The sequence below is a fragment of the Dasypus novemcinctus genome, chromosome 11, assembly GCF_030445035.2.
Source record: "Dasypus novemcinctus isolate mDasNov1 chromosome 11, mDasNov1.1.hap2, whole genome shotgun sequence".
NCBI classification, from domain to species: domain Eukaryota; kingdom Metazoa; phylum Chordata; class Mammalia; order Cingulata; family Dasypodidae; genus Dasypus; species Dasypus novemcinctus.
Window position 1 is genome coordinate 45,452,004 of NC_080683.1, and position 27,220 is coordinate 45,479,223.

A 27,220-nucleotide genomic window follows, 5' to 3' on the forward strand; every position below is an offset into this window, starting at 1 on the left:
TGCATTACTAACACCATTTTATTCTTTGTTTTTTCATATGAATAAAATGTCATATCTTTTTTTTGTTTGACTTTTTATTCTTGGTTTTCCTTTCTGCTATTCTTTCTTCTATATTCTCCTTGAAGCCTCTCTCTCCTGTCTTTTTCTTTCAGACTCTAAGGCTTCCTTTAATATTTTCTGCAAAGGTGGATTCTTTGTTTGTTTGTGAATATTTTATACTCACTTTCATATTTGAAGGACAGTTTTGCTGGATAAAGAAGTTTTGCTGGATAAAGTTGGCAGCTTTTCTCTTTCAGTATCCTAATTGTATCATACCATTGTCTTCTCACCTCCATGGTTTCTGATGAGAAATCTGTATTAAGTCTTACTGGGCTTCCCTTGTATGTGGTGGTTTGCTTTTCCCTTGCTGCTCTCAGAATTTTTTCTTTATCTTTGACATTTGACATGCTGAATAGTACGTTTCTTGGTGTAGGTCTATTTGGGTTTACTCTGATTGGGGTACACTGCACTTCTTGGACGTATAAGTTCATTTCTTTTGTGAGACTTGGGACATTTTCAGCTATTAGATCTTCAGTTATTCTTTTCTGCCCCTTTTCCCTTCTCCTTCTGGAACTCTCATGACATGTATGTTGTTGGGTTTCATGTTGTCATTCAAATCCCTGAGCCCCTCCTCAATATTTTCCATTCTTTTCTCTCTTCAATTTCAGCTGTTCTGTCTTCAGTATCACTTATTCCTCTACCGTTTCATGTCTGCTGTTTTATGCCTTGTGTGTTTTTTATCTCGTCTATTGTATCTTTCATTCCCATGCACTTTCACTTTTCTGTTCACGTTTTCAAATTCTTTGTGCTCACTCAGTGTCTTCTTGATGTCATTTATCTCTTCAGCCATATTATCTTTCAGCTCATTGATTTGATTTTGAAAATTTGTTTGCATCTCATTAATTGTCTCGAATCCTGCATCTCTTCTGGGACTTTGATATATTCCTTTTCTTGGGCAATGTCTTTCATTTTCTTAGTATGGGTTAGTCGTTTTTTGCTGATATCTTAGCATCTAATTAGTATGGTGAGTTTACTCAGATGCTTAATTTCTCTCTTTTTCATGGGAATTTAGTGGTAGGAGGCTGTGTGTTATTGTTTTGTTTTGTTTTTATGATTTATTTACCTTTTTTTTTTTTATTACCATACTCCCAAGATGGCTTCCTCATTGTCCTCTCACTGTGTCTGTTCATCTTCTCTAGGAGGCACCAGTAACTGAACCTAGGACCTCCCACATGAGAGGCTAGTGCCCAGCCTCCTGAGTCACATCCATTCCCCACTGGCTACATTGTCTGCTGGTTGCATAATCCGCTGGTTGTGTCATCTGATGGTTGTGGCATCTGCTTGTTGCAGCATCTGCTCATTGTGGCATCTGCTGGTTGCAGTGCCTGGTGGTTATGGCATCTGCTGGTTGTAGCATCTACCTGTCTTCTTTTGGAGGCACCAGAATTCAAACCCAGGACCTCCCATATGGTGCCCAACTGCTTGAGCCACATCCATACCCTACTGCTGTTCTTTGATTCTTTGTTCAACCTGAGTCTTTAGGATTGTCCCTGTTAGTTGCTCACAACTGGGCTCTGGACCCAGTAACGAGTTGTAGACCTACTTCCTAAGGGCTCAGGTAAGGAGACTATGAAGGCCAGAAATAGTCTCTTCTGCTTATTTACTTTTAATTTCCTCACATGCACTTTCTTGGTATGCTCAGTTCAGTGCCTATTCTGAGTGTGTTTGCTGCAGTGCTGACAGGATCTATGTGATATAGGTTCCTGCCTGGAAGCTAAAAGCCTTGTAATTCAAACTTTCTCAGAGACAGTTCTCCAACCTTTGCTGGCAGCCTCCTCACTTTTCCCAGGTAGGAAATAATTCCACTCCCATCTGCATCTTCAACAATCAGTCCCATTAGCAAAGAGGGAAATTGAGAGAGTTGAATCTCTTTAGAGATCCCAAGGCAAACAGTGGTGTGGTCCCACCCAGCCTGGAAGGGCTCATGGGATATAGCAGACCAAATTTGTAGGTCAAAAGCTGAGTCAGCCTTAGACTATGTCTCTCTCTCTCCGTTTCCTTGGGGAGGTAGATCCCTAGGGCCCCCTATGTCTGTAACCCACAGCCCAGAGCCCCAAGAATTCTAAAGTGTCTTTATTGTGGAGGATGGTACAGGTAGCTGCTGCTTTAACTCACAGTTTTGCCGTCACAATTATTTTCCTTTGTCCCTCTCTCTTCTGGGCAGTGTCCTAAACCCTAAAAGATTTGTTTCCAGGCCTTTTCTGCCTGTCCTCTAGTTGTTTTTCTGGGAAGGAAGATAGTCCTGTGTCTTTCTGGTCTGCCATCTCCCAAACTGGCCTTTCTTTTTTCAAGAAGACAAGTTAATCACAGATTTAGAGCAAAAATTTCCTACATGTAAGTAATTTAGTGTTATTATGTCATGAAAAAATTTTAGAAATACTCTTTAAAGTGTTTCCAATTTGAAGCAGAAATACTTTAAACAAATAATGCTTTAATTTGATAGACTTTTTTTAAAGATACTTAGATTATACAAATATCACATAAAAAATAAGGGGATTTCCATATGCCCCACTCCCCATACCTCCCACATTTTCCCACATTAACAACATCCTTCATTAGTAAGGTACATTCATTGCAATTGATGAACACATCTTGGAGCATTGCCACTAAGAGTGGATTGAAGTTTACATTGTAGTTTATACTCTCTCCCACCCAATTCTGTAGGTTATGGCAAGATTTATAATGACCTGTATCTGTCATTGCAGTGTCATTCCCAAGTCCCAAAAATGCCGCCATATTACACCTTTCTTCCTCTCCCTCCCCTCAGAACCTCTAGTGGCCACTGCCTCCACATCAGTGATATTTCTTCCATTGCTAGAATCACAATAAATCTATAGTAGAATACTAGTAAGTCTACTTTAGTCTGTAGTTCATTCCCTAAACCTGAGGATACTAGGATGGTGATGTCCACTCCACCTGTAATTGAGAGGGGGCTTTGGTCCTATAGAGCTGATGGATGGGACTTTTGCTTGCGGTTGCAGACTCTCTTGTTTCCTTGGTATGGTGGTTATCTACCATCATCTCCATGTTAGTTGTCCTGGGTGAGACCAATGAACTGGAGAGTAGGTGTTGCAACTCCATGGAAATTCAGGGCCCAGCTGGCACGTAGACAGCCCAAAGATTTAAATCTCTTGGATGTACACCTACCAACTCTAGTACTATAGGTTCAAATAGGACAGAAGAGCCATGTGTAGGGAAGTCCAACTCTGTCACTCTGGGGAGCGTAAATCCCAAAGTAGGGCCCATGGCAAGGCCCCAAACCCCTGAGCTACCTGCCCTGACTATAGTGTCTAGATATCTCCAGTCCTCAAGAGCCCCACTATTTGGGGTACTATCTACTTTGGCAGTCTAAGAGATCCTGCTGAGATGTGTTTAAGCATAACCTATAGAATGCCTCCTGACTTACGTTGAGTCTCTTAGCATATAAACTCATTTGTCTTTACCTTTTCCCCCCTTTTGGTCAATGTCTTTTTGCAGTTGCATTCCTAGTCACTTCATTTGGTAAAAAAAAAATAATTAGTTGTACATTTTATCCAAATGAAGTGGGGTATAAGTGGATGTGCTTAGCAACAATTTAACTCCTGAGGAGTTGCCATAAGTTTGTTTATAGTTTGTTATAAGTTTGTTATAAGTTTGTTTATATGTATACATTTATGTAATTCTCTATTGCTTATGAAATACTTTAAACTTCAGTGTCACACTTAATTCTTAGGATAAGTGATTGTATAAGTAGAATCCTATATTTAAGGATTCAGATTATTTTTATTTCAAATGTTTTTTTATTAAATTCTTTTTTCATCTTAAAAATGCTGGATTATGGAAAGGGTAATCCAGTCTCAGCTGAGGAGACCCCTGAGAGCTACAAAATATTAAAAGGTAGAGAAGGTAAAAATGACTCATCAGGTCATTAGAGGACATCTCTACTTCTACAATTCCTCTTTAAGACCTAATATGCTTTACAATTTGTATTTTCTTTTTGTTCTAAGAACTAAATCTAAGGCCAATGGTTAGAATTCATATAGTAGTTTTTTTCTCCTTCTGAATATAGGTTTCATAGAAAAAGTTTGGAGTATAATTTTTCTCTGTTGCTCCCTTGAGTTCTTAAGATTTAGAAGCCCCAAACCAAGAAATGTGGTCATCTGCCTTCTTTTCTAGGCATAGAGCATTTGGAATGGTCTCATTTACATAAGCCACAACAAAGAAACCTCTTTGACAAAGCAAAGCATTGTTAGACATTCTTTGGACTTACTACAAGAGTCACTAGCTGCGTTTTCGTTTTTCTTGTCCTGATTTTCATCATTCCAGTTAGGTGGACAGTAGTCTAAGGGACTTAATATAGAGCATTCCCATATTGCTCCAGAGATGCATTCCTAAGGTTCTTGTATAATTCAAAACTGCATATTTTTTCCCACTTGAAAAAATATAAACTAATCAGGGTTGGGGGGTACTCTAGAGGGCATAAATTTATAGTCAGTGTAGCTTGGAGGCACATTATGGTGGCATTGATCTTGAAGGTATTTCTCTAGTGTGTTTTTCCCTTTTTTTTAACCCCATTCTGTTGTGGTTTTTGTGAACTTAAAGGTATATCCATTTTAATGTTGCTTTTTATTATCTTTAATCTTTCCAGGTGTTCTTTTTTTTTTTAAGATTTATTTATTTATTTAATTCCCCCCCTCCCCTGGTTGTCTGTTCTCTGTGTCTATTTGCTGCGTCTTGTTTCTTTGTCCGCTTCTTTTGTCGTCAGCAGCACAGAAAGTGTGGGGGCGCCATTCCCGGGCAGGCTGCACTTTCTTTCGCGCTGGGCAGCTCTCCTTACGGGTGTACTCCTTGCGCATGGGGCTCCCCTACGCGGGGGACACCTCTGCGTGGCGTGGCACTCCTTGCGCGCATCAGCACTGCGCATGGGCCAGCTCCACACGGGTCAAGGAGGCCCGGGGTTTGAACCGTGGACCTCCCATGTGGGGGACAGACGCCCTAACCACTGGGCCAAGTCCGTTTCCCTTCTTAATTAATAATGTAGCCATACATCCTTGATTGGCTTTCATCATGATGCTTTAACTTTTCTAACTCATGTTCCAAATTTTTCATTTTCATGGAAATTTCTCAAAGCACCACTGTTATAGGATATTAGACAGATTTTAAATTAGAGTAAATATTAAAGATTGGTGTCCCTTAAACCAGGGGATCTCACTCACAGAAATGATATCCTCGTTCACAGAGAAGGATGGTGGATATTTTATCAGTTAATGGTGCTATCACATAGCAGTAGTGCCAACTAATGGTAAACATAGTTTACAGTTCATGCAATCATTTGTTTAAATTTAGAAGGGTTCACATTATTTCAAAATTTACACAAAGAATTATAACACTGTACTTCATTTTTATCAAATATTGCAGTGTTTTGAAGGCATATAATTGGACTTTGCATTAAATGTTACTAACATGCATGACTGTGATACCCCGACTACCTGTAAAGAAAGCCAGTGGGAGGCCTGGGAAGACTTGGGGGCCCTGGACAGGTAGTGCTTTACAGTCTAATGAACTGATAATTAATTGGTTTTGGATAGACAGAATCAATCAAAAAAGGTAAGGTAGTAGAGCTCATAAATAGAAAGAAAATGAGTTAAGGCAGTAAATGCAGGGAAATTGTATAGTTCAGTGAGGCTTTGTGGAGAACCAAACAAAAGGGGAGGAGGAAATTACAGGATGTTTTACATACTTGGGATCACAAGAGTGAGATGAGTCTTCACTCTCAGCAATGTGGAACCAAGGTACCAGCAAAGATGGAACTTGGTGTGTACCTCTCTTAGTTGCCCTGATAATAATATTTAAATGAATTATATTCTAACAAAGAAAAAGCCACATGTAAATCAAGAAAATAATAGTTAACAGAGCAACAAGTGGTCTAGTAGCTCTACCCTGGGGAGGTTCTCTGGTCAAGTTGGTGATATCAAGAGGGAAAAATCTGAGGAAAGAGAAAAGGGGATTAAACTGATCAAAGTAGTACCAGAACTTCTTTCACTAGTTTGATCCCAAGTGCCAATGAATAAAGTATTGCAAATATCACTTGATCTACCTGTCAGCATTAGTACTTAGGCATATTATCTTAGTGACCCATGCAGTTTGGCTGGAAATTTTAGTACTTGTCTCCATTAGCTGCATATATTGCACTCCTTTCCCCTTGCTTTGGCCCAGGAGTCTTTAGCCTATCCAGAGTGGTTAATAGAACTAAGAATTAACTGTCAGCAGTTCCCAAGCAGCAAAAATTGAAATGGAGATTATTTCAAATTAGGAGAAAATATCAAACTGAAAGAATACTTAAAAACCCCTGTATCATTTCATCAGTTTGATTTGCAGAGGCTTTAAACATGTTCAGAATGGCCTCTTGCTCTTGCTTTGGAGCTCCACAAAACAAAGCAGGAAGACTTGACTAGACATTTCTCCAAAGAATATATACAGATAGCCTATAAGCACATGAAAGGATGCTCAGCATCATTAGTCATCAGGGAAATGTAAATCAAAACCACAATGAGATACCATCTCACACCCACTAGATGGCTATTATTTTTAAATGAAAATAAGTGCCAGAGAGGATCTAGAGAAATGGGACCCTTCTATGTGGTTGATGGAAATGTAAAGTGGTGCAGCCACTGTAGAAAATAGTATAGCAGTTCCTCAGAAAGTTAAGTATAGAATTATCATATGACTTGGTAATTCCAGTTCTAGGTATATACCCAAAAGAATTAAAAGCAGGGAATCGAACAGACATTTGCACACCAAGGCAATTATTCACCATTGCCAAAAGATGGAAGAACCCGAGTGCCTGTGAACAGATAAATGGTTAGACAAAATGTGCTGTACATATATATAATAGATGGTTAATTGACTGCAAAAAGGAATGAAGTGGAAGCAGATGTGGTTCAAGCAGTTGAGCACCCACTTCCCACGTGGGAGGTCACAGGTTCGGTTCCTGGTACTGCCTAACAAACACAACAAGCAAAAACAACAAGCACAAACAACGAGCAAAGAGAAGAGGGAACCATTTCGGCAGGGGGTAGGGGGCAGTAGGAATGAAGTTCTAATTTGTGTTACAACATGGTGAATCCAGAAGACTTCTTGTCAAGGTAAATAAGCCAGACACAAAGGGATTAATACTATATGGGTGTCACCAATAGGAAATAAGCAGAACAAGCAAATTCATGAAGTCAGAAACAAGAGTATAGGTTTCTGGGAGCCAAGGGTGGGTGGTGGGTAATGTTCAATTGGTATGACATTTGGGATGATAGCAGTTTTAACAGTGGACGATGAGGAGAGTCACAACTTTGTGTATATAATTAACACCACTGAATTGTATGTTCAAAAATGGAAATTTTAGGTTGTACATAAGTTACCACACATGAAAAAAAAAAGCAGAACTGTACAACAAAATATAAACAGTGCATTAAAGTTAACAGCATGGGAAGCAGACTTGGCCCAATGGATAAGGCATCCTCCTACCACATGGGAGGTCCGCAGTTCAAACCTCGGGCCTCCTTGACCTGTGTGGAGCTGGCCCTTGCACAGTGCTGATGTGCGCAAGGAGTGCAGTGCCTCGCAGGGGTGTCCCCCGCGTAAGAGTGCCCCACGCACAAGGAGAGCACCCCATAAGGAGAGCCACCCAGCACAAAAGAACGTGCAGCCTGCCCAGGAATGGCACTGCGCACACAGAGAGCTGACACAGCAAGATGACAGCAACTAGAAGAAACACAGATTCCCGGTGCCACTGATAAGAATAGAAGAGGTCACAGAAGAACATAGAGAGCAGACAACCTGGCGGGGGGAAGGGGAGAGAAATAAAAAAAACAAATTTTTAAAAAGTAGCATAATTATCATAATATTGTTTCATGAATTGTAACAAAGGTACTACACTAATGCAAAATGTGAGTAATAGGGACAACTGTGTGTGTGAAAAGGGGTTATATGGGAACTTCATACTTCCCGCTCAATGTTTTAACTGCTTTAATTTTTAAAAAAAGAAAGAAAAACTTCCAGCCTGTTCCCAGCACACAAAGGATAACAGTGTCATTTACAGGATATGGGGGCTTAGCATGATGTATTTAGAAAGCATGTTCCCTGTTCTTTGGGAAAGGAATCAAACTCTTGTTATCAGAGGATAGTCTGTCCTTACAAGAAAGGGAGGACAAATACAACAAATACAACATACAACCCTTACCAACTATTGACTCTTCATGATTGGAGGAGGAGGGAGAACTGGGAAGAATCAAACACCACTTTATTATCAGATAGATACTGCTGCATTTGCTCACTGTGCTTGGTAAGAATTGGGAGTATATTTGGATATTATTTGTTCTGAGATTTGGTACTATTTCCAGGGAATCTTGTTCTTAAACTGCCTTAATGAACATGGATCCTTAAATTAATGAAACGTTTGTGGTTTGCAGCGCTCTAGATGTTCTGAAGTATGAGGAAGTTGACATGGAGTTGTTAGCCAAAGCTGTTCCAGAGCCCTTGAAGAAGTACACAGAATGTAGAGAGCTAGCTGAAAGACTGAAAATAGAAGGTAGAAAATAATTTTTTACTTAATTTATTCATACAGGTTTTCTTTTCCATTTGTGCACTTGTGAATAGGCAGCTCTATTAAGAGCTCTGTGCCCAGAGGAGCCATTATTACCAGAGGACAGCAGAGTCTTAGGCTCTTTGCTACTCACTGTGGTTCCCTGATTAGCTGGATTGCAACATATGGGAGTTTGTTAGAAATGCAGGCTCTCAGACCCCATCCCAGGCCCACTGAGTGAAACTGAATTCTAATGAGATCCCAGGTGATTTGTGTGAACATTTCATGTTTGGGAAGTGTTGCTGTAGAGCTCTCCTTTGAAAATAACTAAGTTTTTTTTTTTCTCTTGAACTTCCTCTTTACATTTTCCCCATCTAATCTGCTAATGAGAAAAATTAAAGTATCTTTGGCTTTCACTGTATACTGAAATACTCTGCCATTAACAAATACTCGTTTTGTATCAGACAAGGAAGTCCGGAGTCTGTCCCATATATTCTGATTATGCATGGTGTGCTTTCATACTGTTGGTTAGTTGATTGACCATCAAAGCTACAAATGTCTTTTGTAGCTCCACTACATTTTTTTTTTACGTTTTACATGAAGAATCTCCAACATAAGCAAATACAGAATGATAAGAGCTTCTGCATCTGATAGTTTTCTTCTTGAGAATAGGCCAAGGTGGTGAGACTGCTATATTCTTTTAGAGGTGGCACTTTTCTTCATTTCCACAGAGGTCTGTCACCTTGCTCCCTACCATCCCTCCACTGAAGCTTTCAAAAGTCCAACAACTAAAGGAAACTCACTGGAATCTTTAGAATCATTCTTCCCTATACTTTAGTATATTAATGTATAAGAACTCATGTTGACCTTTTATTTCAACCATCATGACTTCTCTAGTGATTAAAAATTATTTTATTGAACATTTAGGACTTAGCACCTGGAAAAAGTGATTAAATTATAAACTTTGCAGTTTTACTTGGTTGAATAAATCACTAGGTTCAGATTAGACTAATACAGAACAATTACTATCTTTAACTTGTTTCTAGGAAACCCTGACTGTTGAACCATGGAGTAACTACTGTTTTGCCTCAATCTTTAAAGATTGATATATATACTCTAGTATATATCCATGGCTTTGACACATTAGGCTAAGATACAACATATCAAGGATTTTCAGATCAGTACTTAGACTCTCCCAATAGACAAGTTTCTTGAGGGTAGAAGTCAATGTTAGATTCTTCTGTGTATTGTCTCATTTTACTATATATACTTGAGAAATTACATAAATATACCCTTAGAATATGCATTACTTACTCTTTATATTCCATGATACCCTGAAAGATCTATTCATAAATCAAAAAATTATATTACTGTTTGTTGTATTACAGTGTTGTACTAAGCCCTTTTATGCATTATTTGCTTGATATATCGAATTACCCTTTGAAAAGTAGGTATTGACATTATTGGCCTGAATTTACAGGTAAGTGGTAACTGCCCCAAATCACAAAATTATTGAGTGGCAGAACTGGGATTTGAACCTAGGTCATCTGACTACAAAGCCTACACACTTCACAACTATTCTTTGTTGCCATAAAGTCCCTTAGTTATATAGACAAGTCTTTCAAATTCTAGATAAAGAAACTGAGACATGGAGGTTATTGAGGTACATGTCCATTTATCAAAGGATTCATTAGTAAAGCCAGGCCCAGCCCCAGAGCTGAAATTGCCTGGCTGCCAGTCAGGTGATAGAAGCAGATTCTACCAAAACTTTAGAGAAGACCTTGCATTCTTGAACAGGAGAGAATAACCAGTTTAGGAGGTACCGTGGCTTGAACCCAGGACCTCCTACATGGGAAGCAAGCACTCAACCACTGAGCTACATCCACTCCCCAATGAAAGTTGGTTTTTACATTTGTTTGTTTGTTTTTAGGAGGTACCGGGGATCAAACCCAGGACCTCATACATAGGAGGCAGACGCTCATCCACTGAACTATATCCACTATCCTCAATTTGCATTTTAAAACAGTTTTAAGTATATTTTTTCTCAGAGTAGAATGCTTTAATTACAAAATAATTGCGGAATTGTCTTTACATTACTTCTGAGTAAAACCTTAACTAAAAATAAGTGGTGTGTCTTGTCAACCAAAAAAAGTCCACTTTTTAAAAATATAGCTGTATATGGCCATAATTCAGAAAACCCTTTTCTTGGAGAAACAGCCTGTCTTGAGGATTTAAAATTGAAATCCACAGCCTATTAAGGGAAATGTTCCAGCTAAAATTTACACTGAGAGGGAAAGCAAATTCTCTTTTTACTTTTAATTTTCCAGACACTGGAAAAAGAAAAGGACATGCATTAAACTCAGACAGAATCTTGTAGCTAATATGCAGGACACTCTTTCTTTTATTTTAGCCTCAGTTTTCTCATCTGTGAAAGGGAACACCTCCCCTACCTATATTATGATGTTAACATGAGTGTTGAATGAGATAATGTTTGTGAACATTCTTTATAAACTGCAAATGGCTATAGATACATAGGTATAGTCTGGGTGTCATAACATAATTCTTATTTTTGTTCACCAGCCACATATGAATTAGCATTGTTCCATCAGCAACAGGAAATAGAAGACGTTCAGCGAGATGAAGCTCTCCGGTTACCAGAAAACTTAGACTATTTGACTCTTAAGGATGTGTCTTTGTCACATGAAGCTCGAGAAAAACTACATTTTAGTCGCCCACAAACAGTAAGAGGAATAGGAACAGGTTATTTAAAAAGAAAAAAGGCGGGTGGGGACCAGTACTTAAATTTTTTGAACCCAGGGATTAGAGTGGCCACGTAACTAATGTTTTATTTCATCAGAAGTCAATTAACCTCATATTTTCATGTATGTGTCTTTGTTTCCTAAGTCTGCTATAACAAAGTGAACAAATTAGATGGCTTAAAAAAGACATTCATTTTCTCACAGTGCCATAGGACAGAAATCTAAAGGCTGTAGAGGAGAAACTTTCCTTGCCTCTTCCTAGCTTCTGGCGGATTGCCAGCAATCCTTGCGCTTCAATTTCTGCCTTAGCACATGGCGTTCTCTTCTGTGGCACTCTGTGTCCAATCTCCTCCTCTTATAAGAACACCAGTCATATTGGATTAGGACCCCCCCATTCCAGTTTGGTCTCTTCAAAGACCCTATTTCCACAGTCCCAGGACCAGAGGTTAGGACTTAAACGTGTATTTTAGAGAGGGGTAGCGGGGAATGACACAATTCAACCCATGACAGATGTTGGTATATTGTTATGAGGGATGATAAAGCTTAGTCTATATATATAACTGGAAATTAAGAATTGGTTTGATTGTAATTATTCCCTAGTCCCAGTCCCAACTGTGTGCTAAACCATCAGTGCAAACTAGTATCTGTGGCTTAACAGAAACCATTCTATGTTAAAATATAACACATACCAGTAGTTTCAGATTATTACATGGATCCCTCCTTATGGGTTCCATAGTGTTGCCTTGGGAGCTTCTGGAAAGAAGAGGGGAGCTGAAGAGGTCCTGTATACTATGCTAATTATAGTATGTACTATTGGGCTTCTAAAAACAAATAGTTAAAAGACTGATAGACTGAATTTGATTTGCACATTTTCTCACATTTTGATATCTCTTAAATTTGGGTTATATTTTTTAAATTAATGTGTCAAAATTTAGTGGGAAGTGTTTTTTTTAGTAATGTTCATAAAAATAATGGAGCATTTTTTAAAAATAAGGAATATAAAGCAACTTGAAAAAAATCAATACCATATAACATGGTATTCTTAGCAATAGTCATCATGAAAACCAGATGGGCCTTCTTATATTTTATAATTCTGTCTATCCTTTTAAGTTACATTTTTATAGTCATGAGCTGCATTGTCCTATACAGTAACCACTAGCCACATGTGGCCTGTTACTTTAACTAATTTAAATTTAATTTAATTTAAAATTAAAAAAAATAATCAGCTCTTCATTTGTGCTAGCCACATATCAAGTGCTCAGTGGCCACATGCAGCTTGTGGCTACCATATTGGACACTGCATTGTTGCTCACAAATGTTATAGAAAACTTCCATCATCACAGTAAGTTCAGTTGGACAGTGTTGGTCATAGGAATTCACAATCCCTTATCTACAATCCCAAAAAAAAAAAAAAAAGCTGTGACAGGAGTTTGCCACAAACTCATTTGGTAGCAAAACTGACCTAAACTGACATGAAGCTTTATACCGTTTAGAATGAATATTCATACTCATCACTGTAAAAATACACCACAGAAATATTAATTGGATTAACACATGGTGTGCTACTCCACATGTGCTAGGGATGGTGGGACATAATGGACAGTGTGTACTCTTTACTATAAACAAATATGGCTTCAAGAATTTCAGATAAAGGACTGTGGACCTATATTTGAAGAGAGTAACTCTTAGAAATTTTCTTAGTTTAGTGAAAAGAAAAAAGAGATTTGTACCATCTATTCATCCCTTATCTACTTTACCAGGTTGTTTTAAAGATATATTAAGAAAATATTTGTAAAAATTTTATAAACTACACCATACAAGTTAATATTAGGAGGAAAATAGATTTGATAAGAGTTGACATAGCTCACTAATGTTTCTCTGGTTTTATTTCCTAGATTGGGGCTGCTAGTCGTATACCTGGAGTAACACCTGCTGCCATTGTCAATCTGCTCAGATTTGTGAAGACCACTCAGCAAAGACAGGCAGTTCTGGAGGAACTGTCCAAAACTGATTAAAACTTATGCAATACAGACTTCAAGAGAGTGACATTTACAGAGTTCTGTTCATAAATGACTTAAAGAGTGTAGGAATAATTTAATCAATACAAGAGTATAGGTATAGATATAAGAACTATTTAGCACCTGTTAAAACAGGCTATTTAGGTTTTTATGAGTTTGTCTCTATTTTATGAAAAGGACAGATAAAATTTTGCTTTTTTTGTGCATCTGAAAAAATAATTGCAAATTTAATATATACCATTTATCTCAGGAGTGTTAATATAATGAGCCCATTCATACAACTATGCAATATTAATCTAAGAAAAAGATCATAGACCTAAATTAAACCTGAAAAAAAAAAATCTAACCTTGCAGTCCATTAAGCATACCAAATTAAAAATCTTTTCTTCTGCTTGGTTAGGCTAGGTTTGAAGGAATTGTCAAAGTCCTCAACTTCTTAGAGCTAAAAATGTGAGACTAGGGAAGCGGACTTAGTGGTTAGGGCGTCCGTCTACCCCATGGGATGTCCGCGGTTCAAACCCCGGGCCTCCTTGACCCGTGTGGAGCTGGCCCATGTGCAGTGCTGATGTGTGCAAGGAGTGCTGTGCCATGCAGGGGTGTCGCCCACATAGGGGAGCCCCACGCACAAGGAGTGCACCGCATAAGGAGAGCCACCCAGTGTGAAAGAAAGTGCAGCCTGCCCGTGAATGGCACCGCACATGGAGAGCTAACGCAGCAAGATGACACAACAAAAAGAGACACAGATTCCCTTGCCACTGACAACAACAGAAGCGGACAAAAGAACACGCAGCAAATGGACACAAAGAACAAACAACTGGGGCGGGGCAGGGGGAAAGGGGAGAGAAATAAATTTTAAAATCTTTAAAATAAAAAATAAAAGAGTAACTATAAGATCTAAGAAAATTTAAAAAAAAGTGAGACTATACAAAAACATCCAGAATCATTCAGCTAGTTTCCAATCATTATAACGTAATAAATAGAGTGGAAGTTGACTTGTAAGATTTCTGTGCTTCTACAGAAACTCCTCTGCATTTGTTTTGCCTTATAAAATAGAAATATTGGAAATCACTCATTTCTTATCATCCAAAAATGTGGAAACTTATTTGGTAGCCTGATTAAGGGAGACTAAGTTAAAGGTAGTTATTTTGTGTGATACAATAAAAATACTTTCTTATGAAACTGTCTGGCCATGATTTCCTAATATTGAAGACAGATCCACAGTAACTGGTAGCCAATGTTTCCCTGTTTCTGAGTCAGAGAGAACTGACAGAAAAACCAGAAAAGTCTGACACTGCTGTTCTTCTCCAGTCCTTCAGTGGTTTGTGGTCACAAAAGTTGATGGGATGACCAGCTGGATGCTTGACTGGTTCCTCAGCCTCTCTCCATAGAGTAGCGGATGGATACAACCTAGTGGGCCAGAGAGCCCTGTCTGTCCCTGGAAACCTAACCTGGATCTCTGGCATCAGCCTCTGGAGAAGCTTTTTTTTTTTTTTTTAAAGATTTATTTATTTCTCTCCCCTCCCACCCCTGTTGTCTGTTCTCTGTGTCTATTTGCTGTGCGTTCTTTTTCTGCTTCTGTTGTTTTTAGCGACACGGGAATCTGTTTTCGTTGCCTCGTCTTGTGTCAGCTCTCTGGGCGGCCCCATTCCTGGGCAGGCTCTCCTTACGGGGCGCACTTCTTGCCCGTGGGACTCCCCTGCGCAGGGCCACCTCTGCGTGGCACAGCACTCCTTACGCACATCAGCACTGCGCATGGGCCAGCTCCACATGGGTCAAGGAGGCCTGGAGTTTGAACCGTGGACCTCCCGTGTGGTAGATGGATGCCCTAACCACTGGGCCAAGTCTGCTTCCCCAGGAGAAGCTCTTATGTCGTCTTAAGTTAAAACAGCCTAAAGTCATTTTGGCGACTACAAATCGGTCTTAAATCTGCCTGGAGGCCTGTTTATGGGTTTGAGGTAGCCAGCCATCTTGTTGCTATAATTAAATATGGCTCTTTGGATCTAGCTGAGTTTTCATCGATTTGTTTCATGTGGTTTTGGACTTTTCCAGAAAGCAGATCAGAAGCGAGTAAAAAGTGTAATCCTGGCTCATTTAGCAATTAATTCTTTTTGATACTTGATTTAATAATTTCAAAAGCAGTAATGGTTCTTTTAGTGTGGTTACTCCTGCACACAATTCTTTATTCCAGAGACAGTACTGATTATAACACAGTATTGAATATGAAAAGAAGGATTTTGGAGGACAACCAGTAAGATGGCAGCAGAGTAGGGAGCTCCTAGAGTCAGCACATGCTACAGGGCAGTTAGTAATCACCCAGAGTGATCTAAAGCACTGGTTTGGGGGTTCCAGGAGACCAAAAGAGCATCCTGCAACATCCTTGAAAGAATGGAAGGAAGAGACTGCCCAACTGCTAAGAAGATTCTTAAGCAAAGTGCTCCATGCCAGGAGGCCAGTGCCCATCCTCCACTGGAGGCACAAGCTGCTTCGGGAGCTGTTCCACAACTGGAATTGGAAGATCCACTTCCCAAAAATGGGGGAGGAAGAGACTGTTGGGCACCAACTTCAGCTACTGATTAGTAAATTCATCTGGCTAAAATATAATCCTGTCCTACCAGGTTCAAACCTACCAGGAAGAGGCTGGTAGCTGCCATTTTGACTCTGCCCCTGACAGGAGGGGAAGCCGGGGTGACTGAAAATCACCGATGGTAGGGACTGGCTTCTTTCACCCATATTGTACTGCAGCACTAGCCGAGGCTTCAGCTCCACTTCTAGTAGGGATAAGGCTGGCGGGCTCTGCACCAGACTCTCCAGGTAACCACAGGTATATTCAGCAAGCACAAACTGAATAGTCAGAAGTCTACCAGTGCAACTGCAGTTATTTTGGACCTGTGTGACATAGATTGCTGCCCACACATGCAGCTCTATCCCCACGCCAGGCACGGGAGATAGGGGGGTGAAATTTCATCAGTCTATCTGGGTAACTAGAGTCTAGGCCTGCATGACTTGGATTATTACACACAGTTGTGGCTCTGTCCCTACCCTGGCAAAGGAGAAAGTTGGGAGAAGCTTCATCAGTCCCTTGGGCATTGTGGGCAGCTTGAACCTCCACAGTCAAGCGTGGTGGGTGGGGACTCAGAGATAAAAGGCATGGCAAAGGACAGTTAAAGGGGTTTTTTTGATGTTAGAGTTTGATGCTGAAGCCTTAAGCTGGGGCTCTGGGAAGAAAGGAACCCTAAGCCTAGGAAGAGAGCAATCCAGGAAGCCTGAACCCTCACAGACATTGGCAGCCATCTTGCTCCAACACGTGAAAATAGACTTTGGTGAGGGAAGTAACTTATGCTTTATTTCCTGGTATCTGTAAGTTCCTACCCCAAATAGATACCCTTTATAAAACCAGCCAATTTCTGGTATTTTGCTTCAGCACCCCTTTGGCTGACTAATACAGAATTCGGTACCAGTAGTGAGGTAGTGCTTTTGCAATTACTGAAATGCTGGAATGGTTTTATAAATGGGTAAGGGATATTTTTTGGTGGAACTGTGAAGTGCTTGATGGAAAAAGCCTAGATCACTTTAAAGAGACTGTTGATAACAATATGGATGCTAAAGAGACTTTTTATGATGACTTAGAAGTAAATGATGAAACTATTACTGGAAACTTGAGGAAAGGTGATCCATGTTTTAAAGTTACAGAGAACTTAGCTTAGCAAGATAAACTCCTGGTGTTTTATGGAAGGCAGAAATTGAAAATGGTGAGCCTGGGCATTTAGCTGAACTTTCCAAAGTAAACTCAGAGAATGCAACTTGGCTTCTGCTTGCAGCTTATAGCAAAATGCTAGATGCAAGAGATACGCTGAGGACTGAACTGTCAGGCACAAAGAAAGCAAACTGTTGCGGTAATTCCAAGCCTCTGGAGATCAAGCACCCAGATGAAACTGCCCCACCGGAGGACTGAACTAAACTTGGAACTTGTAAATCAGGATTGAAGATACAGTTATGTTGGAAAGACTTGTGGAAAGTCTTACTGTCTGATGGCTTGGACCCCTACTTCTTACATGCTAAACCTACAAGGTTTTTGAGAGAGCTGTATGAACAATACCACCATCAGCTTGGACTAAAAGGGACATGGAAAGGAGAGATTGAAGGAGAAATAGCTTTAAGAGGAAAACCATGGAAGCTAAGATCTGGAATTAAGACATCTCCTTGGGCCAAGAGAGGAGCCCCACCAATGTGTACAGAGAGGGTGAGTTTCCCCAGCAGTTAAAGAGGATGGATGTTCCTGTCCAATGTTCTGGGAGAGTTTTGCTGCCCCAGGGTCCAGAGAGGGTGGAGCACATTCCCCGAGGATTAGGGTGGTTAAGGTCAGCACCCCACAGGTCTGAGGGGTGGACCCAAAGTTTAGGGAAGGCCAGGTGGTCAACTCGTTGCTCTTGAGAGGGTTGAGCCTCTATACCAAAGGTTAGGGGAATTGTTGTCTTCACATCACTATACTAGGGTGGTTAAGACTCTAACCCAAAGTTTGCATAAGGTATGGCAATCACCCCAATATTCTTAGAGGGAGAAGTCTGGAGCTTGGTCAACACCCCGATGCTTGATGAAGGTGGAGGCAAGAAAATGGCCATTGGGCAAGCATGTGGGTTCCTATAAGGAACCAAGGAGAAGAAATCATCATAAGAATGACTCTGGGGCTGAAATTGAATGGAGGATGCCCTACAGGTTTACTGAACTATAGAGGACCCATGACTCATGTTTCTCTCCCAATTTCTCCTTATTGTAATGAAAATGTTTATCTTTCATCTGTCTATTTGTACATTGGAAACAGATGAATTGTAACTTTCAGAGGTCTACATCCAGGTGGGACTTTGCCTCAAGACAAACTGTATTTCTTTAAACTGATTGTGATATGATTTAGTACTTGCATTGTAACTGATTTAAAGGTTTTTTTAAAATATTGTAATGTCTTTTTGGAATTCAGAGGGTGGAGTGTAGTAGTCTGATATTATTGATGAATTCCAAAAAGAAATATTGGCTATGATTGTAAACTGGTCTTCTCCTCTGGGCATATGAGATTATACTGGATTCATAGGTTTACTTGATTAATCATGTAAACCTCTTGTCCCAGTAGGGCATTGAGTTCCCACCCACCCTGGGTGGGATAAAAGAGATAAAAGGCATGGCAAAGGACAGAGTTAAAGAAGGTTTTTTTTAATGTTGAAGTTTCATGCTGAAGCCCTAAGTTGGAGGCCCTGGGAAGAGAGGAACCTTAAGCCTGGAAAGAAGCAAGCTCTGGGAAGAGAGCAATCCAGGAAGCGTGAACCCTCACAGACATTGGCAGTTATCTTGCTCCAACATGTGAAAATAGACCTTGGTGAGGGAAGTAACTTATGCTTTATGACCTGGTATCTGTAAGCTCCTACCCCAAATAAATACCCTTTATAAAACCAACCAGTTTCTGGTATTTGTGTCAGCACCCCTTTGGCTGACTACTAATACAAATGGCTAAAAAGATTAATGATATTAAGAAGATATTGGGAGAAACGGATGTGGCTCAACCAATTGTGCTCCCATCTACCATATAGGAGATACAAGGTTCAATGCCTAGGGCATCCTGGTGAGGGCAAGCTGGCCCATACAGAGTGCCGGCCCACACAAGAATGCGGCCTCCATGCAGGTGTGCCGCCCTGCATGGGAATGCTGCCCCACGGGGGAAAGCTGCCCCATGCAGGAGTGCTATCCAACACAGAGAGCTGGCACAGCAAGATGACACAACAGGAAGAGAAAATGAGACGTGGCAGAACAGAGAACCTGAATGGCACGAGAGTAATCACCTCTCTCCCATTCTTGAGGGTCCCAGGATCAGTTCCCAGCTCCACCTAATGAGAATACAAACAGATACAGAAGAATGCACAGCAAGTGGACATAGAGAGCAGACAATGGGGAATGGGGGCGGGGAGAAAGAAATAATTTCTTTAAAAAAAAATACATAGAAAAATAGCAGCTCTTACAGGAATGAAAGGCACAATAAATGAAACTAAAAATACCCTGGAATCATATAATAGCAGATTTGAGGAGGCAGAAGAAAGGACTGGTGAGCTTGAAGAAATGGCCTCCAAAAGCAACATACAAAAGAAGAGATGAAGAAAAGAATGAAAAAAATATTGAACAAGGTCTCAGGGAAGTAAATGACAGCTAGTGATATGGAAACAAACGTGTCATAGGTGTCCCAGAAGGAGAAGAGAAGGGGAAAGGGGCAGAAGGAATAATTGAAGATATAATGGTAGAAAATTTCTCAACCCTATTGAAGGACATAAATATCCATGTCTAAGAATCACAATGTACTCCCATCTGAATAAATCTGAATAGACCAAGTCCAAGACACATATTAATCAATGTCAAATGCCAAAGACAAAGAATTCTGAGAGCAGCAAGAAAAAAGCAATGCATAACCTAGAAGGAATCCCCAATAAGATTAAGTGCTGATTTCTCATCAGAAACCATGGAAGCAAGAAGACAGTAGTATAATATAATTAAGATACTTCAAGAGAAAAACTTCCAACCAAGGATCTTATATCCAGCAAGATTGTCTTTCAGAAATGAGGGCACGTTTAGAATATTTACAGATAAACAGAAACAGTTTATAACCAAAAGAACAGATTTACCTTTAGTAAAAGGGTGTGATAGAGTCTGAAAAGACAGGAGAGAGAGTCTTGGAAGAAAGTCTAGAAATAAAGATTAGATTACTAAAAGTAACTAAAAGTCTAAAAAGAGTGGTGAAAATAAAGTATGACAGATAAAACCCAAAGGTCAATATGAGTGAAATAAGAACTGCCTTTACAGTAATAACATTGAATGTTAATGGATTAAACTCCTCAATCAAAAGACAGACTGGCAGAATGGATAAGAAAATATGAGCCACCTAGATGCTGTATTCAAGAGACTTACCTTAGACCAAAGGATACCAATAGATTGAAAGTGAAAGGCTAGGAAAACATATTCCATGTATGCAGTAACAAACAAACAAAAAGCTGGAATATCTATATTTAAATTAGATGAAAAAGACTTTAAAAGACACTAGTAATGTGCAATCTGAGGAAGTCAGGGGGGAAAAATTCCATTTACAATAGCGACTAAGAGTCAAATATTTAGGAATAAACTTAACCAATGATGTAAAGCACTTGTACTCAGAAAACTACAACTCATTGTTAAGAGAAATAAAAAAAGACCTAAATAATTAAAAGAACATTCCATGCTCACATATTGGAAGACTAAATATCATTAAGATGTCATTTCTACCCAAATTGATACACAGATTCAATGCAATACTGGTAAAAATTCCACCAGCATTTTTTAAATAAACAGAAAACATTATCAAATGTATTTTGAAGGGTAAGAGGTCCTAAGTAGCCAGAAACATCTTAAGAAGGAAAAGCAAAGTTAGAAGACTCCCACTTCCAGACTTTAAATCATATTACCTAGTTACAGTGCTAAACACAATATGGTGGGAAGCAGACTTGGCCCAGTGGTTAAGGCTTTTGTCTACCACATGGGAGGTCCACAGTTCAAACCCCGGACCTCCTTGACCTGTGTGGAGCTGGCCCACGCGCAGTGCTGATGTGCGCAAGGAGTGCTGTGCCACGCAGGGGTATCCCCCATGTAAGGGGAGCCCCATGCACAAGGAGTGCGCCCCATAAGGAGAGCCACCCAGCGCGAAAGGAAGTTCAGCCTGCCCAGGAATGGCACCACACACACTGAGAGCTGACGCGGCAAGATGATGCAACAACAACGAGACACAAATTCCCACGCCACTGACAACAACAGAAGTGGACAAAAGAAGAACACACAGCAAACAGACACAGAGAACAGACAACGGTGGGGGGGGGCAGGAATAAATCTTTAAATTTAAAAAAAACAAAAAACAGCATGATACTGGCATAAAGACAGGCACACAGACCGATGGAACTGAATTGATGGTTCAGAAACAGACCCTCACATCTATGGTCAAGTCATTTTTTACATGCCTGTCAAACCCACTCAGCTTGGGCAAAACAGTTTAACAAATGGTGCTGAGAGAACTGGATATCCATAGCCAAAAGAAAGAAAGAGGACCCCTATCTCACATCTTATACAAAAATTAACTCAAAATGGATCAAAAACCTAAATATAAAAGCAAGAACCATGAAACTTCTAGGTGGCTGGTTGTGGATTCTTAAAGGAGATAAGAGGAGGACTGAGATGGACTACTGATGTTCCATGTATGTAGAAGTTTTAATTAACTTTATTGTAAAAGTGTGGAAATGTATAGAGTTGACAGTAACATATTTCAGAGAGTAACAGCTGGCTTATAAATCAGAATGTGACTGAAAAGGGTAGTCTAGGGATGTAAATGTCAATTAAATGAAAGCTAGAGAATAATCTAGGGACTGAATAACACAGTAAACCCAGAGGTGGATGAGAATTGTTGTTGATGGTACAGATTCAAGAGTGTCCTTTGTGACCTAGAGCAGATGTACATCATTATTGCATGGTGGTGAGAATGTGGAGAAGCTTGGGAAAAATACAACTGGAGTGACCTATGGGATGTAATTAACAGTAACAATGTTTATAAAAATGCATTAAGCTTTAAAAAAAAACAGTAATAATGTAATATTCATGCATCTCTGCCGAAGATGTACTGTGTTGATAATGGGGGAGTATGGAAAACTGTGCCACATGTATGCTATGGACCTGGTAATAGTCTGATATTATCCCATAATCTGTTCCACCGCTGTGTGGTGTGTTGATAGAAGAGTGTTGTATGGGAATTCTGTACATGTGCATGATTGTTTTGCAAGTTTACAACTTCTATCATAAAAATATATTTTAAAAATATTAATAGGATGGATTGGGGGGAAAATACACCAAATATAAGATAAGGACTATAGTTAGTAGTAAAATTTTCATGATATTCTTTCATCATTTGTAACAAATGTCTCACAACAATGCAAGGTGTTGGTAGTGGGTTGATGTTGGGGACCCCTGTATGATGTTGTGCATGTTTGCTTTGTAAGTTCACAACTTTTACTATACACTTATTGTTTATGTATGTTCATGTATAAATTATATAATAAAAATAATAATATGGTGGATTGGGTGAAAAATAAACCAAATGTAAGACAGAAAAAAAGAGGGATTTTGTGTTACCTGCTTACTAGAAGGAAATCATTGTTTTTTTAAGTTTTGAGGGGTTTTTTTCCTGGTTAAATATAGTAGTGAATGAGGTGCCTATTAAATCGGAAATTTATCTTGAGAAAACAAAGTTCCTAAATTCTTTGGAAAGTTATCAATAGCTGTAATTAAGTCCCAGTGACACTACACACTCCCTAGTGTAGCATTAGTTTTTCCACTTTGTCAAAAGGTGTAAAGATGTAATGCAATTCTATTACAATAGTAACTGTCTCACTGAACAATGTTTAATGGGAAACATTTATTTTAGGTCATGCGATTTGGTGTAGGATGTGAAATCTCTTTAAATCCACGATTTTAAATAGGTAATACATTAACTTAGAAAAAATTATACCACTTTAATATTTCAAAGCACTACTTCTGGTGCTGCTAGCCAGAAGTGCTACAGAATATGACGCCCTCATGAAAAAGCAGCTAAAGATGTAACTTTGTTCAATCCAGTTACTTCACAGAGACCCCCCATCACTGACAATAGTCAGCCTCCAACAGATGTTGGCCACAATTTATGATTTCCTCCACCCACCACAGACCACACTGTCAAGTAGTTGGAAAAGGCAGATACTAAAGTTCATTTCAATGGGAACACCAATGTAAGAGGAAATAGCTAAGAAACACTAAGCATTTGTAACATCATTGATTGGCGGAGGGAGGATAAATCAAATCATTACAGCATTGAATGGTGAAGTTAACTGTATAGTCAAGTTTGCATTTGAATTTTATTTTTAAAGTATTTTAAAATATAAAGTCAGGGTTTTTTTGAATGTCAACTAGATTGTAATAGCATGGCTTTTCCATATCTGAAATTTCAACTCCTGGAAGAATGCTCTGTTGAGAGGAAAAGATCTGTAATATCAGGAAAGCCACCAGCAGAGACTGGGAGCACATCCTGAGCTGTCAGAGCTGCTTGTGCAGGAAGGCACGTAGTGAAAATAAACTTCCTCTCCACTTTACTTCTACTTCTATTATTGCATTTGTTTCATATCACCTTACTTTTTTTTCTTAAACTTTTTATGTTGGAGTAGTTAGATTTATAGGATTTACAGGAAAAAAATGTGAAGATATTGCAGAGAATTCCCATATTCCCCATACCCAGTTTTCCTTTATTAATGTCTTACATTGCTATATTGGGCACAATAAATCAATATTGATACTTATTATTATTACTGAACAGCCATACTTTATCCAAATATCCTTACTTTGTTTTTTGTTTGTTTGTTTTCTTTTTGAGGTACCAGGGCCAGGGATTGAACCCAACACCTCATATGCGGGAAGCTGGCGCTCAACCACCAAGCCACGTCGGCTCCCCTGAGTTGATTTTTCATTTGCATGTTGTTGTTGTTTTGTTTGTTTCTTTGTTTTTAGGAGGCACGTGGAACTGAGCCCGGGACCTCCCATGTGGGAAGCAGGCCCACAACTGCTTGAGTCACAATGCTCCCATGATATCTTTAGTTTTTACCTAACATCTTTTTTCTGCTCTAGTATTCCATCCAGGATATCACATTACTATTATTTTTCTATTCAAGTTTTCAAATTCTTATTTGTGCTTGTCCTGTGTCCTCTTTTTTTTTTTTTATTTCTCCCCGCCCCCCCCCCCCAGTTGTCTGTTCTCTGTGTCTATTCACTGTGTGTTCTTCTGTGTCTGCTTATATTCTTGTCAGTGGCACTCAAAATCTGTGTCTCTTTTTGTTGTGTCATCTTGATGTGTCAGCTCTCCATGTGTGCAGCATCACTACTGGGCAGCTTGCACTTTTTTCACACTGGGTGGCTCTCCTTATGGGGCGCACTCCTTGCGTGTGGGGCTCCCCTACGCGGGGGACATCCCTGCATGGCACAGCACTCCTTGCACGCATCAGCACTGTACGTGGGCCAGCTCATCACACAGGTCAGGAGGCCCTGGATTTGAACCTTGGACCTCCTATATGGTAGACAGATGCCCCATCTGTTGGGCCAAGTCTACTTCCCTCCTGTGTCCTCTTGATGTCCTTTATCTCTTTAGCCATATTGTTTTTTAACTTGTTGATTTGATTTAGGAGATTTGTATGAACCTCATTGATTAGTTATTTCAAATCCTGTATCTCATCTGGGGTTTTCATATATTCCTTTGCTTGGGCCATTTCTTCCATTTTCTTAGTATGGCTTGTTAATTTTTGCTGATGTGTCGGCATCTGATTATGATGGTGAAATTACTCTGATGCTCAATTTCTCTCTTGCATAGGGATTTAGTGTTGGGAGGCTATGTGTTACTGCCATTCTTTGATTCTTTTTTTAAAATATATATATAGTGTAAAAAGTATTTTTATTATATGTAGCAAATTAATTTTTTTATTTACAGAATTCCATGTGTGTTCATTCCACTGTTTAAATCAAAGTCAACTTACTTCCTCTGAAGCTTGAAACAAGATTTATCTTCAAGATAGCCCTTTTAAAAAGAATCTAAAGCTGTTTCCAGTCAGCCTTGTCATAGTTCTTTTAGATGGACTTTTTTTCATCTCCACTTGTGTGTGGACAAACTGATGGATGCTTCAGAAACTCCTCACCTATTTACTAGAATTCTTGGATCCTAATTTCTTCAAATTATTCACTTTAGGTCCTTTAGAATCAGAATTGGTGGATCTGCATAGTTCAAAATTCTGGACAACCTCATCGTGACTTCATCTATTCATTCCTGTTACCACACCCAAGATGAGTGGAGACCTGTGGGATATGCCAATACCTACAGGATTTTTTAAAAATGAACTATTAGAGCTTTCATAATTTTAGCAATGATCTTATAGTTCCTTCTCACAAATCTAACAAGCAGTTCTGTGAGTAAAGCTGAGCTGCCACATTCCTCTGTGAGGCATTTCCAAGAATGTGGGTCTACAGAGAGAGCCCATTGGAATAGACCTCAGCTCTTTGATTCTTGGTTAAACCCGTTCTAGCTTTTAGGATTATCCTTGTTTAGTTGTTCAAATCCAGGTCATGGACCCAATAATGGGTTGCAGGCCCACTTCTAAAGACTTTGGGGAGGAAAACTGTAAAGGCCTGAAAATAGCCTCTCATTTGTTTACTTCTAATTTTGTCACATGCACTTCTTCGGTCCTACAGCACATGGCACTCTTCGCAGTCCTCTCAGTTCAAACCCTGGTTCAAATGTGTTTGCTGTAACACCACCTACAACAATGTGACAGAGGATCTTTCTTCAAGACTATTCAGAGCCTTGCAAATCAAATTTTTTCAGAGGCTGTTCTCCAACATTTGTAGGCATCCCCCTTCCTTTTCCCACATAGGAAATATTTCCACTCCCCTCTGCATCCTCAACAACCAGTTTCCATCAGTAGAAAGGGTATTTGTGAGAGTTGAGTCTTTTTCACACCCTGCCAGTTCCGAGAGCAATGGTGCAGCTCTACCTGGTCTGGAAGGACTCCTGGGACTCAGCAGACTAAATTTGTTGGCCAAAAGCTGAATCAGCCTTTGGCTGTGCACCTTTCTCTCCCCTTTCTTGGGGAAGTTGACCCCTGTGAACCCTCTTTCTGTTGCCAGAGCCAGGGAACTCAAAATAGTCTGCTCCAAGGGTGGGAAGACGGGTTCAGGCAGCTGCAGCTTTTACTCAACATTTTCTTGTCATGATTCTTTTCCTTTGCCCCTCTCTCTATTGCATGGCGTCCAGTCTTCCCCTCATCCCCTAAACCCTAAATATTTTTTTTTTCAGGGTGGTTCTGCCTGTCCTCTAGCTATTTTTCTGGAAGAGAAGTTCCCGAGTCTCTCTAATCCTCCATCACTTACATTTAGATAGCTTATCTCCTTACGCTCCTCTTGGCTGTGACAGTTTCTTAGCCTTTTGTTGTTTTTGATGCCCTTGACAGTATTGAGGAGTGTTGGTCAGATACTTTGTGTAATGTCCCTTCAATTAGAATTCAATGTTTTTCTCATTATTAGACTGTGGTTATGGTTTTTTGGAAGACCACAGATGTGAAATGTCATTTTCATCCATCATATCAAGAATACCTACTATCACTTGAATTATCACTATTGATGCTAATCTTGATGAGGAAATGTTAGGTTTTACACCTTGATTTTTAATATCTGTCTAGCCTAGCAGGATATAAATCTCTTGAGGACAGGAAACACCAAAGTTGTAGGCACTCAGGACATGCTTTATGAATGAATGAATAAATGACTTTTTCAAAAGGTTAGAGATGGCAACATTAACATGCACACGAGCAATTAAAATGGGATAAAAACATTGGGCAGAAAAGCAAAGAACACTTTATTTGCCTTTCTGTCTCCATAGTTGTCTTCTGTCTTCACAGTCTGTACAACTTCATTTCTTCCCTGTTTTCGTGTTCTGTTCCTGTTTTCACTGCTCCTAATATGAAATTGAAACTTTTTAATATTCATTTTATTAGCATATTTTAGCTTGTATTTCTTAGTGTAAAAGGCAGATAAATTAATTTGTATCTCAGTCCCCCAAACTTATTTCAGTTATTATTGATAATGTATCCCCTACTTATTTTCCATAGTTTTTAAAAATATTTATTTCTCCCCCCTACCCTGTTCTCTGTGTCCATTTGACTGTGTGACTGTGTGTG

The 27,220-nt window shown here is 39.5% G+C and overlaps 1 protein-coding gene and 1 non-coding gene across 5 annotated transcripts in view; one reads left to right on the plus strand and one right to left on the minus strand.

The window, feature by feature from the left end:
- Positions 1 to 18,872, plus strand: part of MTO1 (mitochondrial tRNA translation optimization 1) — a 40,168-nt gene extending 21,296 nt beyond the window's left edge. For 2 of the 4 annotated variants that reach the window (XR_011650078.1, XR_011650079.1), the window contains 4 exons: positions 8,541 to 8,659; positions 11,234 to 11,394; positions 13,308 to 13,880; positions 15,273 to 18,872. Coding sequence is in view for 1 of the 4 variants with exons in the window: in XM_004475974.4 (XP_004476031.2) it covers positions 8,541 to 8,659; positions 11,234 to 11,394; positions 13,308 to 13,427 (400 nt within the window). In the remaining 3 variants the exon portion in view is untranslated. Of the gene's footprint in view, positions 1 to 8,540; positions 8,660 to 11,233; positions 11,395 to 13,307; positions 14,610 to 15,191 lie in introns of those variants that run through there. The other 2 variants (XR_011650077.1, XM_004475974.4) reach the window with 2 other exon arrangements.
- A 6,538-nt stretch (positions 18,873 to 25,410) lies between these two features.
- LOC111759849 (small nucleolar RNA SNORA18) lies at positions 25,411 to 25,541 on the minus strand. The gene has a single exon (XR_002793712.1). It is a non-coding gene; the product is annotated as a small nucleolar RNA SNORA18 (small nucleolar RNA).
- Between the last annotated feature and the right edge of the window lie 1,679 nt (positions 25,542 to 27,220).